At 34.4% G+C, this 12,246-nt stretch overlaps 1 protein-coding gene across 2 annotated transcripts; it reads left to right on the top strand.

Annotated features, from left to right (window-relative positions):
• The first annotated feature begins 5,464 nt into the window (after positions 1–5,464).
• Positions 5,465–9,711, top strand: tnfrsf18 (tumor necrosis factor receptor superfamily, member 18). Of its 2 annotated transcripts, none has more exons than XM_058403557.1 (6): positions 5,465–5,658; positions 6,033–6,200; positions 6,466–6,553; positions 6,644–6,714; positions 8,237–8,264; positions 9,027–9,711. In XM_058403557.1, the coding sequence occupies exons 1-6, from the start codon at positions 5,532–5,534 to the stop codon at positions 9,064–9,066; spliced, it is 522 nt and encodes a 173-aa protein (XP_058259540.1). In that variant the 5' UTR covers positions 5,465–5,531; the 3' UTR covers positions 9,067–9,711. The 2 variants fall into 2 exon arrangements, with proteins under 2 accessions (XP_058259540.1, XP_058259539.1); XM_058403556.1 differs by having other exon boundaries at positions 8,130–8,264.
• Positions 9,712–12,246: the final 2,535 nt, after the last annotated feature.

Raw genomic sequence — 12,246 nt, 5'->3', positions numbered from 1 at the left:
TTTTGAGCGGTAGTGTATATATATATATATATATATATATATATATATATATATATATATATATATATATATATATATATATATATATATATATATATATATATATATATATATATATATATATATACATATATATATATATATATGTGTGTGTGTGTGTGTGTGTGTGTGTGTGTATATATATGGTCACAAAGCATCAAGCAAAGCTGAGCTGTTTGCTTTTTTGCAAAAAGAGTGGTATAAAGTTTCCCAACAGCAATGTGGAAAAACCGGTGGAGATCATGGAGCCAAAACACATGCAAATCAGGGTTATTCCACCAAATACTGATTTCTTAATGTTATTTAGCCAAAGCATTAATACAATTTGTTTACAAATTATTTGCATTTTGTTTTGTTTGAGTTATTAAAGCTCTGCAAATACTGCATGATCTTGGGTTATTTTTGATGTGTTATCATTTCCTTTAAATATACACTCGAAATAACAATAGTTATATTTTGAATTTAGGAGAAATATGGTCAGCAGTTCACAAAAAATGAAACAAAACTGTTCATCTCACCAATACATGCACCTGTAAGAAAAAAACATAAGAAACTGATTATTTTGCAGTGGTCTCATTTTTTTTCCAGAGCTGTATATACAGTATATAAAGGGTATCTCCTAGTGGTGCATTAGAGTATTTCATCATGATTTTTCCTTTGTCACCAAACCTAAATGGAAATGTATCATTTTTATCTACTTTGTAGGCACCCTCACAAGCCAGTATTTTGACCATAGAGGCACCCATGATGGTGGAAGCCAGGATTTGTGGCTTAAGTCAGGACATCTGAATGACATCCATAAGTTCTTGTTGAACATAGCATTAAGACATGGACAAAGATCCCTTTACAAATATCTCCAACCTTATTTTGAGATTTTAAAGAAGAGCCTCAGCACTATTAAACAGCTTGTCTCTAGGGTCAGAGTTACAGGTACCCTGTATTTTTAAACTGATAATTGACATCCTTTCATCTCCTGCTGTCTCTTCAGCTGTGCTGAGTGTAATATTTCATAGTTTTATTGTCAGGATTGCATGGGTGATAGCTCCAAATGTATGCCTCTAGCATAGCTGAGTGGTTGTCTCTGTCTATACTGTGCTCTTCACTACTGAGACTGCAAGACCCTGCTGTGGATAGTGAGGACAGCTGAAAAGATCATTGGAGTCTCTCTCCCCTCTTTCACGGACATGTACACCACACGCTGCATCCGCAAAGCCAACAGCATTGTGGATGACCCCACACACCCCTCACACACACTCTTCATCCACCTGCCATCTTGAAAGAGGTACCGAAGCATTTGGGCCCTCACAACCAGACTGTGTAACAGTTTCTTTCCAATCCAGAACATCCAGAATTGAAACTATACCAACTCTCTCTCTCTCTCTCTCTCTCTCTCTCTCTCTCTCTCTCTCTCTCTCACACACACACACACACACACACACACCATTTACTTCTTTTTTTGCACTACCTCAACCGCTGCCACTGCATTTTTGCACAATCCACATTGTCATGCTGCTATATATATATATATATATATATATATATATATATATATATATATATATATATATATATATATATATATATATATATAGTTTGCACATCACATTCCATTTTGTTTCATTGCACGTTTTTTTTTTCAACGCTATGTGTCCTGTATTGTGTTGTTTTTTGTACTTCCTGTATTTGCACTATCTTGTCTTTGCACTGTTTGCACCTGGTTGCACACGTTGCACTTTATGAAGCTAGGAGAAACATCTGTCCTAGCTCTGTGTTGTTGTTCTGTTTTGTAATTATATGTTGTATGTTGTTTATGTAGCACCAGGGTCCTGGAGAAACATTGTTTCATTTCACTATGTACTGCGTCAGCTATATGTGGTTGAAATGACAATAAATCTTCTTGACTTGACTTGACTTGACTGTGTAAGTAACTCTTTCATGTCAGGACAACTCAATCGATTTGTACATCCTGTAGTCCACAATCAATTCCTTTATTTTCAGCTTGACGTTTTCTTTATTTGAATGCCATTACATAAAGAATTTTTATTATTTTAACAGTTGAGAACTATGTTTAGATCATTTTCATTTCAATTTTTGTTGTTCAACTAGTCAGTGTCACTCTCCAGAAATCACGTGAAAATCCGATCAGAAATCTTATGACAAATATTTGCCAACCCTAGACCCACTAACAAAGCTTAGAAATGTCCAACTCATTCAGTGATATTAATATCAAATACACTGTGCTGGATTTCCTTTGTCATTATATTAGAGTCCACTGTGTAAAATGTTTTGTTGACTTTTTCAGAAAATGTCCAAAATACAGAGAGTACATCACAGCAGTTCAGTTTTTATAGTAATTATCATTACTAACCCAAGAGAACAGTTCTCTTTTTATTTCAGAAAAGATTTGTCCTCTCATGTTATCCACTGGTGGCCATTTAATTTTTCATGTGTCTTATAGATTGCTAATGCTGACTCCATGGTCTTGACAATGTTTGCTGGTGGTTATAACTTCATCCTAATAATTGTAATAGTGATAGTAGATCAAAATGTTTTATTTATTTATTTGTTTGTTTGTTTGTTTGTTTGTGGTGGTAAATTGAGTCCTGTTAATTAATTTTGAGCTTTGAGTATCATTGATAATGCCAAGTTACCCTTATTCTGTTCAGTAGTGATCCTCTGGTCCTCTTTACTAAAACATGTAGGTTTAATTTAAGATGTTTACCTGACAGCGATTCACAATAAAATATGTGGTCCGAAAAAGCTTAAATTAATTTGATGGTAAAGTCACTAAACAAGAAGTGAGGCCATATTTCAGCAATGGTTAAATGTATATTGAATTTTGTAGATAACTAAATAATCATGTCTTAAAAACCTCCATTAAGTTGTTTAAATCCCCTGTAGGTGGTGCTATAATTTACAAGTTAGTAAAACTGCTTATAACTTATGAACTGTCTTTCTCCACTGTTAAGAAGAGGAGACAGAAAGTGTTTAGCCCCTTTAATGTGGGGGGGGGGCGGTGTTTGTACATTATTTACATAAGAGGATGTTTCACTATAATGCATTCTGTATGCATCTCGTATACATAAATGGTAGATTAGAGTATTTCATCTTGGGTTTTCCATTGTTAGACAACCGTAAATGGAAATTGGGTTAGGGATTCTACTTTATTTACAAAATGTATGTTGTTGTTTTGTGTGTGTGTGTGTGTGTGTGTGTGTGTGTGCAAATATGAAAATTCATTGTACTAAATCATGCATCATAGTTGGGGTCGGAAGTTGTTTATAAATTACTTTAAGTGGTGTTTAGTAGTATTTTTAGTTTAGTAGTGTTAACTAGCAATACAGACCATAGCCCAGTACACAGAAGCAACCTCTAGCAATTCTAATCAAAAAAGAAACCTTTATTTGTCACATATACATTACAGCAGGGTCAGGGTCAGAGGGTCAGAGTGACGTGCCAGCCATGGTACACCACCTGTGGAGTAGAGATGGTTAAGGGCATTATCTAAGTGCCCCACAGTGGAAACTTGGCAGTGCTGGGGCTTTAACCCCAACCTTCTGCCTCAAAGCCTTAACCACTAAGTCACCATATTATACTGACTTTGATTTGTGAGCTGTTAAAAAGTGTAAATGAGACATCCACACATAGTGAAACATGTCTAATATTTGTAACAGTTCAAGATTTACAGAAAAGTGTTTTATTTGCATTTTCTTGTTTTTGCACAATAGGTCATGTTTCATTTTCAAATAATGTATCAGTTCAGTATGTTGTACATCAAGAATGTATGACAGTTTACAGGAACTCTCTCTCTCTCTATCTCCCTCTCTCTCTCTCTCTCTCTCTCTCTCTCTCTCACACACACACACACACACACAAAAACCCTGAGTCAACCTGAAGCTGACAGAGCAGTCATTTATATTCATACAAGATATTTTCTGACAGTGAAACTACCATTTAGCATCTAACAATATAAAAATCTTTATACAGAATTAGAATTTCCACAAAGAAGCTGCAGTGCTAGTAATCTGTAACATTTGGGTATTCCCAGCTTGTCTCTGAAAAACTTAAGTAATGTGTTAAACTTGTGGTTTCTGAAGGTACGTGACATAAGAGACATTGAAGTAATAGTCTTGTGGCCTTTAAGGGAAATGTCATGAGCACATCAAACGCATAGCAAAATGTACAGCAAAAAACATGCCATTTCTATGCATCAGAATAGGTTGCATAATGTAAAATCTAGTTAACATATCGTGCACAATACATAACAGTGACAAGTTGAATCTCCTTGACAACCTAAGCAACTCTTGAAGTGCTCATGCCAGAAAATATTAGCCTGTCGGAATGAAAGTAACACTTTTTGTATTTACATATTAGTCATGTAGGTTGTGTGGTGTGTTGGTGTATTTTGTGTGTTTTGTGAATTACTTGCAGCTTGTTTCAGGTATAAAGAGGCAAAATCTGGTAGGATTTTGTGTGTTTTAATATGCACTTGCACCTTTCTTTATACATCTAGGTTTAAAAAATTCATTGATCAAAATATTACTATAACATATTGAATCAACACATCATTCCTGCTAGATTAAATTGACCTTCATTGCCCTGTTATTAAACATATGATAGCAAGCAGCTTATTAACCATTTGGACTCAGTAGATTTGCTGGTAAACTAGGAAAGATTTCCAAGCTGTAAAAAAATAATCAATTTTTTATTTCTTTTCTAATATTTTCCAACAGTAGTGAGTGGAAATCATGATTATTTTAATTATAGTACAGACATTTTGAGCATTCCTTTGTGTAGAAACATGAAGCTGAATTACTCAGTATGACCACAGAAGAACTATTAGTCTAAAACAAAACAAAAAATAAAACTGTGACCTTGGTTACAAAGAAAAAGTTGTTCAGATTCACCACAAGCCACTCATACACAAACAAGCTAATAATGAGATGAGTTGATGGGGCTATCTCAAAGTGGTGTTTGATATTAATTCATACATCAATTCTTTCTTTCATTCATCATAAGCATGCATTATTTATTTATTTATTTATTTATTTATTTATTCATTCATTCATTCATTCATTCATTCATTCATTCATTCATTCATTCATTTATTTACATATTTTAAAATTTTGTATTTTGTAATCCACTGCCACATTTGTGTAAATTATTTTCTAGGAACTACACTTGGGTTTCTAGTCAAATTCAGTGTACTTTTTTTTCTGCTACATGCCACTGATGTACATATAGCAATAAGCTGACTCACTTCTGTATCTATTAGCAGTCATTTCATCAGTTATACTCTGGTAGACAGTCACATCTCATTTGCCATCTCTACATATTCTCATAAGCCCCACCTACAGCTGCTCATCACTCCCTCTCTCTCTCTCTACAGTTCCTGATAGCTCTTGGTCTAGCTATGTGGGCTGAGAAAAACCAGTGACACACAGTACTATATAAGCAGCAAAAACAGCATTACCTTTCAGTATGATGCTAAAATGGACAGTGTGAAACTCTATGCGATATTGTTTGCCATAGGCTGTGTCTTATCCATGTGCATGGCTTTAGACTGTGACTGGAAGACACAGTTCATATACAAAGGGCGATGTGAAACCTGCCATTTAGGTAAGGTAGATATTATACTGTTATTATAATCCTGCTCTTATTTTGTCAAATTGATAATAATGCTAAAATAATAATACTTTATTATAAAACAAGAATTGTTGTTCATTATTGTCAATTGTTGATTGTTATTGTGGTTATTAACAACTATATCAACATGTATTCAGTCCACTTTGTCATTTTTTCTCTTTACATAAGAAGGTCAAATTTGGTCTTTTAGATTAATTATTTATGTTTGTGTTATATTAAACCAAAGCATTCAACTAAACCCTTTCAATTGAAATTCACTGTTACTAGAAATCAGCATTTTACAGTAATTTATTTTTATTTATTATTTTTAAGTGACAATCATCTCTGATATGTGTGTGGTTTTACAGGTGAATTTCCCATACTAGACTGCAGTGAAAACCATGAGAGTCTATGTAAGAAGTGCACAAGAACAGGTGATCACTGCTTCTGTAATAATAGTTTGTGTGAAGATGATACATGTTCCCAATGTGTATCCAGTCCACGTTGCAAACAGGGAGAAGAACTCAGGAGAATAGGTGAGAGCAGACATTATTTCCCTCACAACTTTGTATCATGCTTTAACTTTTTTTTTTCCACTGCCTGGGTGTCTGAGGCCATAAGGCTGTGGTCAAGCTGTAATTTGTGGTTCTGAAATGGAAATTTTTTTTGACTCATACCATACTTGAGTAGATGTAGATGAGCACATGTAAATGTAAAGGTTAAAAATATTTTTGATCAAACAATGATAAAAAAAAAAAAAAATAACAGAATGTTTATAAAAATTGTCTGCACTTTTGACAGGTCATTTTCACTTTACATATAAATGTGAGCCATGTCGGAACCAAACCTACAATGATGAGGAGGACAAAATGTGCAAGCCTTTATTAGAGTAAGTCAATTTACAACTCAGACCAGAATTGCACTTCTCTTGCTAAATTCCTGCAAACACTTATCACTGATCCTGTGTTGTTAAAATCAGCTGCAGAAACCTTGGTTTGCGTGTGATATTTCCTGGAAACAGGACGCATAATACAAGATGTGGTTGCTCAGGTCAGTGCTTTTTATCAGTCAATCAGACAAGTCTGGTGCCATTACAATTTCCTTTATAGACACAGAGCATGCAGTTTTTTTTTTTATCATGTAATATTCTTGCGGAAATAGTCATTGCAAATGTATAACCTCAGTTAACACTGCTCAAAAAAATAATCTGCACAGTTTAATTCATGTAAACAACCACCCTGGGTTTTGTACTGCAAGTGTTATAACAATATAATATATGATATAATGTAGTGTTTTAGTCCGATCCTATAAAAAGAAATGTGTTTTAAGTAAGCTTGCATGGTGGCATAGAATAAATGATTTGGAATATCATGAGGCAAATTGAAATTCTGCTTGTGTCAATCCGTGACAAACAAGAATGTACCAGTAGTTAACTAGGAAGATAAGTACATATATCTACAAATATTACCCACATACTCCATACTCTACTGTATGATACATTTATTTACGCAGTACCAGCAAGCAATATCAGTTAATCAAGGTCAATTAATGCTTGTACCATTCTTATGCATCAAATATTTCCTGACTTTGGTCAATTTCAGATACCTAGACCAAATAAGTATGCATAGGAATATACTTTTCCAGTGTTTTTTTTTATTATATATAATATTATAGTACACTACTGGAGATTCATAGTGTTGTATTACAGGATAAGCTAAGCAGGGGAAAAGGGTGGGGGTGGGAACGTGAGGAGGAATTACAGTATTATTATGTTGATATTCATAAATCTTTCACATTTTTTGTGAAGGTTAAAGATACTCTTACATCATGTCAGTATTTATTTTGACATATATATATATATATATATATATATATATATATATATATATATATATATATATATAAGGTAACAACATCCATTGTGATGCAAATTTCTAACCTCAAATGATCTTCAGCACAGTACTTAAGGTTGTGTACTAGTGTCCTAATTTACACTTAATCCACTGCTCTGCTGATTGTCTTGTACTACACTGCTGTGACATTTCTTCAATATAAGAAATTTTACTAAATTGTATGGGAAGTAAGGGGTTCCCTAACCCTAACCCTAACCCCAAGGCTTTGGAGAAAGCTGTTTTGCTTGATTTGTACACCTTCATCTGGCTGGAATGATTAAACTCCCTACTCTACTACAAATCGCAGTCAGACACAGAGATATAGCTGGGCTCGTGAACAAGACTCTGAAACTATATAGCTATATGCTTTAATAAGGTTTTTTTTCTGATTAGAAGTCTTAGATCACTGTCAATGTCAATTTCCACATGTAGTCTGACAGTTGTAAATGATTCAATGGTGAATGATTCAATGGTGAGTAATTTTAGCAAATTAATAAATAACAATGGCATATTTTTTTCGTTATCTATTATTATTAATTCTGTGACTCATATTTAACTGCCCTATTTTAACAGACACAAACAATAATGATGGCGTAAAGATGACTACTAATGGCTTAGTGGTGTGTTTAGCCATCACTCTTTGGGCTTTCCTGATAATGCTTATTTATCTATGTATTCAGAGGACCAGAGAACAGGGAATGAAGAAAAGTAAGTGACATCAAACATTTATTTGGCCAGTCTGCACAGTCAAATAATACAATATTCTGTATCATCAAGGCACATCTTGGATAGTATAGAAAATGAGAATTTACAGTTTTTATAGATGTTATTTGTTCTGGGACAGTCTGTGTTTTAGATATGATGCTTAATGTAATTCTGTTTACTTTAATTTTAGTATTTATGGATTTTTTTAATGTTCTCAAATGGCTTAGCTGTACTGCTGGTTGCATTCGTAAGGTATTGCAAATCATGGGTAGTAGAAATGCAAACAAAAAAATATATATAATTAACTGTGTAACTCTAATTCAGGCCATTTTTTTAAAAACGCTCCATTGGAAATGTAATCTCAGCTTTAGATGTGGGACAGTTCTAAATTTTGTACACCATTCTGGCTATAGATTTTAGGATCTGGAACATCTATGCTCTGGTTCCTAGATGGAAAACAAAATCATGAGCAGCATGACACAATAAGCATTTAGGAACGATTAATACCTGATGCAAAAAAAAAGTTCATGGAATTTTAGAACAATTAGTGATTTTGTACTTGACAAACTAAAGAAGGAGGTGCCATTGTCTCAGTCAAACTACCTCATTCTATGAAAATGGGCATTTAAGACTCTCTTAGATTAGTGGAAACATATGTACCATGATAGTATCATAGCCGATATACCACAAAATGTCAAAAGATCTTGTGTGCGTTTGTATCAGATGTAAAATGTGTTAAATGGAATCTTTGACTTCATTTGGCAGAACGTGCTCCAACCTCAAGTTCCCTGAAAGTGCCCTCTGATGAATGTACAAGCTGCAAGCTATCTAAAGAAGAAATGGGAGTGTAAATGTGTAACCTCTGCAGTTTCAGCTACATCAGCTCAGAAATAGATCCACAGCCTGAATAGGGAACCAATCATTCTGAAACTTTAGGTAGGAACTGTGGAATGTGTAAGCATTACACCTTAAGCCGAACATTTCACTCATGGATCTGCAATAGACTTATTAACTCTCAAGCATGTTGCCTCACAGTCTTCAACAAATCCCTGAAGATGTAACTAATCTGACCACGTATGAACATTGATGCAAAACCGCCTTTATCTCTCCTCTTGTGTGTTTCTGTTGGTCATTTTCTTATGTAAACCAGGTTCCTTTGACTTAGATGCAAACTTAATATCCATCATCAGATAAAGGAATATGATTGAAATGATTTTTTCACTGTGAACATTTGTAGCATTCGAACATACAGTACTATAGCACTTACCACCCCATTATTGTGTTTAATTTTCTACTTAAAGTTCTCATGCACTTGCTTCTGGTTGATTAATTATTTGTTCTAATGCACTTTTTCACTGTGCAACTAACTGAATTATATTGCTTTACTTATATAAATTAAATAAAACTGTGTCTGTGGAATAAACATAATAATAATGTAGTAATAACAGATATGATTTACAATGATAATGATATTGAAAATGTAATGTATGTATGACTGTAGTTATTCAATAAATGTTATTAAACAGTGATTAGTTGTACCTTTGCATTATTTTCAGTATTCGGCACTGGGAGAAAAGGAAGCTATTGCAGAATTCTTACACTATTTTAGTTGAAACAATACAGATAAAACAGAAAGTGTTTTAAAATGCTGTAGTGTTATTACCCAGAATATGTGCAATAACTGTTAAAAAATACTCGAAATACTTGAGAATGGTCTATGCCGTAAATATTTAAATACTGTACATGGCACAAACAAAGGATGAAGTGCTCACCACCCCATAAACCCCAATCTAACCCTAATTTTTCGTTCATTTTTTTGGTATAGTTCTGTGATATCAGCTACTGTGTTGGTAATGATAAAACTTGTGTTATCTTTCACTGAAACTTTCCATTCTTCTTATTAATATAATTTAAGTTTAGTTTTTAAAAAATGTAAGATTTATAATGCTCTTTTTTGTAGCTACAGTGCACAGCGTATATCGTGCACTCTCCCACTTTTTCACAGTTTTTCAAACTGAAATGGACTTACTTGGAATTGCATCGCATAAAAGGCAATACTTATGATTGTGTAAGTATTTAACCCCTCTTTCTGTGTAATGCCTGAATTAGTTTTTGTGTAGTAGTGCTTGTGTCATTAGACGTCAAATAATTAGTCTACCTGTGTGCAATTAAAGTATGATATGATTTTATCATTATTATTATTATTATTATTATTATTATTTTGATTATTATTATAAATATACAGTATTTATATAGTATTAAAATTCCAGGACAAAGTTCTGGAAAAATATCAATCAGGGTTTGGTTTACAAAAAGAAATAGTCCAATCTTTAAACATTCTGCCTAGCACCATAAAAAATGGGGCACAGTGGTGCAGCATTAGGTGCTCTGCCATTCCAACACCTTGATTTTTTTCTTCTTTAGCCATTTAGATTGATTTGCTGGTGTGTTTTGGGATCATTTACCTGTTGCATTCCTTAATTCAGGACATGCTTAAGCTGCTGGACAAATGGCCTCAAGTTTGTCTCAAGAATATTGTGATATAAAGTGAAGTTCATAGACGTCTCAATGACTCTGACCCTGTAGCTGCGAAAAAAGCCCAAATCATCACCCCTCCACCACCATGCTTGAGAGTTAGTATGTTTTTTTTTTATAGTGATATGCTGTGTCTGTTTCTTTTTGCCAAACGTGGCACTCTGCATGATGACCAAACATCTCCACCTTGGTCTCATCAGTCCACAGGATATTGTTTCAGAACTTTTGTGGTTTGTTCAGAGGAAATTTTGCAAACATAATCATGCACTCATATTTTTTTTCTTTTTCTGATTGTGCTTTCATGAACATAAACCTATAATGTACTTTAGGTCCTGTGGGTCACATGATGTTGGGTGGCTCACATGATGGCTCTTGGGTTTTCTTTATATCTCTGAATTAAATTTGCTGGGTCCAGGAAAACGTATTAGGGTTGACAAGCAAGATATGTGAAGCCTATGTTCTCACTTCAAAACCTGTTCTAGTCTATAAGATGAAAAGCATCCTTATAACATGATAGATAGATAGATAGATAGATAGATAGATAGATAGATAGATAGATAGATAGATAGATAGATAGATAGATAGATAGATAGATAGATAGATAGATAGATAGATAATTTATTCATCCCAAATGGAAATTCACCATTCTACCATCCATGCTACCATCATCATGCTTTATTGATTTTTGAGATCATCAAATACACCAAATCAGGCATAACATTATAACCACATGCCTAATTTTGTGTTGGTCCCCCTTTTGCTACCAAAACAGCCCTGACCCATCATGGACTGTGTATTCTGACACCTTTCTATCAGAACCAGCATTAACTTCTTCAGCAATTTGAGTAACAGTAGCTTGTCTGTTGGATCGAACCACATGGGCCAGTCTTCGCCCCCCATGTGAATCATTGAGCCTTGGCCACCCATGACCCTTTTGCCAGTTAACCATTGTTCCTTCCTTGGACCACTTTTGATAGATACTGACCACTGCAGACCGGGAACACCCCACAAGAGCTGCAGTTTTGGAGATGCTCTGAGCCAGTCGTCTAGCCATCACAATTTGGCCCTTGTCAAACCACTCAAATCCATACGCTTGCCCATTTTTCCTGTTTCTAACATCAAGTTTGAGGACAAAATGTTCACTTGCTGCCTAATATATCCCACCCACTAACAGGTGCCATGATGAGGAGATAATCAGTGTTATTCACTTCACCTGTCAGTGCTCACTGTTATGCCTGATCGGTGTATAATACTTTGAGCCAAGGCCATACATTTCAATTGTGGTCTCATCTCACAAAACATTTGTTGATTCCATTTACTCTGGTTGTGCGGACCCCTAAAAAATTCCCCATATGTGGGAATCTTGACTGCATCATTTGTGGTAGTTGGGAACTACCTTAATTTTTTTTTTCTTTAAGGGGCAGGTGTGACTCAGTGGCTGAAAGGTGAA

Source organism: Hemibagrus wyckioides, linkage group LG11, assembly GCF_019097595.1.
Source record: "Hemibagrus wyckioides isolate EC202008001 linkage group LG11, SWU_Hwy_1.0, whole genome shotgun sequence".
In the NCBI taxonomy this organism is placed as follows: Eukaryota; Metazoa; Chordata; class Actinopteri; order Siluriformes; family Bagridae; genus Hemibagrus; species Hemibagrus wyckioides.
The sequence above is the reverse complement of the archived record's forward strand: the minus strand, read 5'-3'. Positions and strand labels throughout refer to the sequence as shown.

What these genes read in the sequence shown, in the direction of transcription:
- tnfrsf18 (XM_058403556.1), top strand. Translation starts at nt 5,532, where the DNA reads ATGGACAGTGTGAAACTCTATGCGATATTGTTTGCCATAGGCTGTGTC. An exon ending in ATGTGCAAGCCTTTATTAGA is followed by an intron (nt 6,554 to 6,643) that starts GTAAGTCAATTT and finishes TGTTAAAATCAG; the next exon opens with CTGCAGAAACCTTGGTTTGC. An exon ending in TACAAGATGTGGTTGCTCAG is followed by an intron (nt 6,715 to 8,129) that starts GTCAGTGCTTTT and finishes CTATTTTAACAG; the next exon opens with ACACAAACAATAATGATGGC.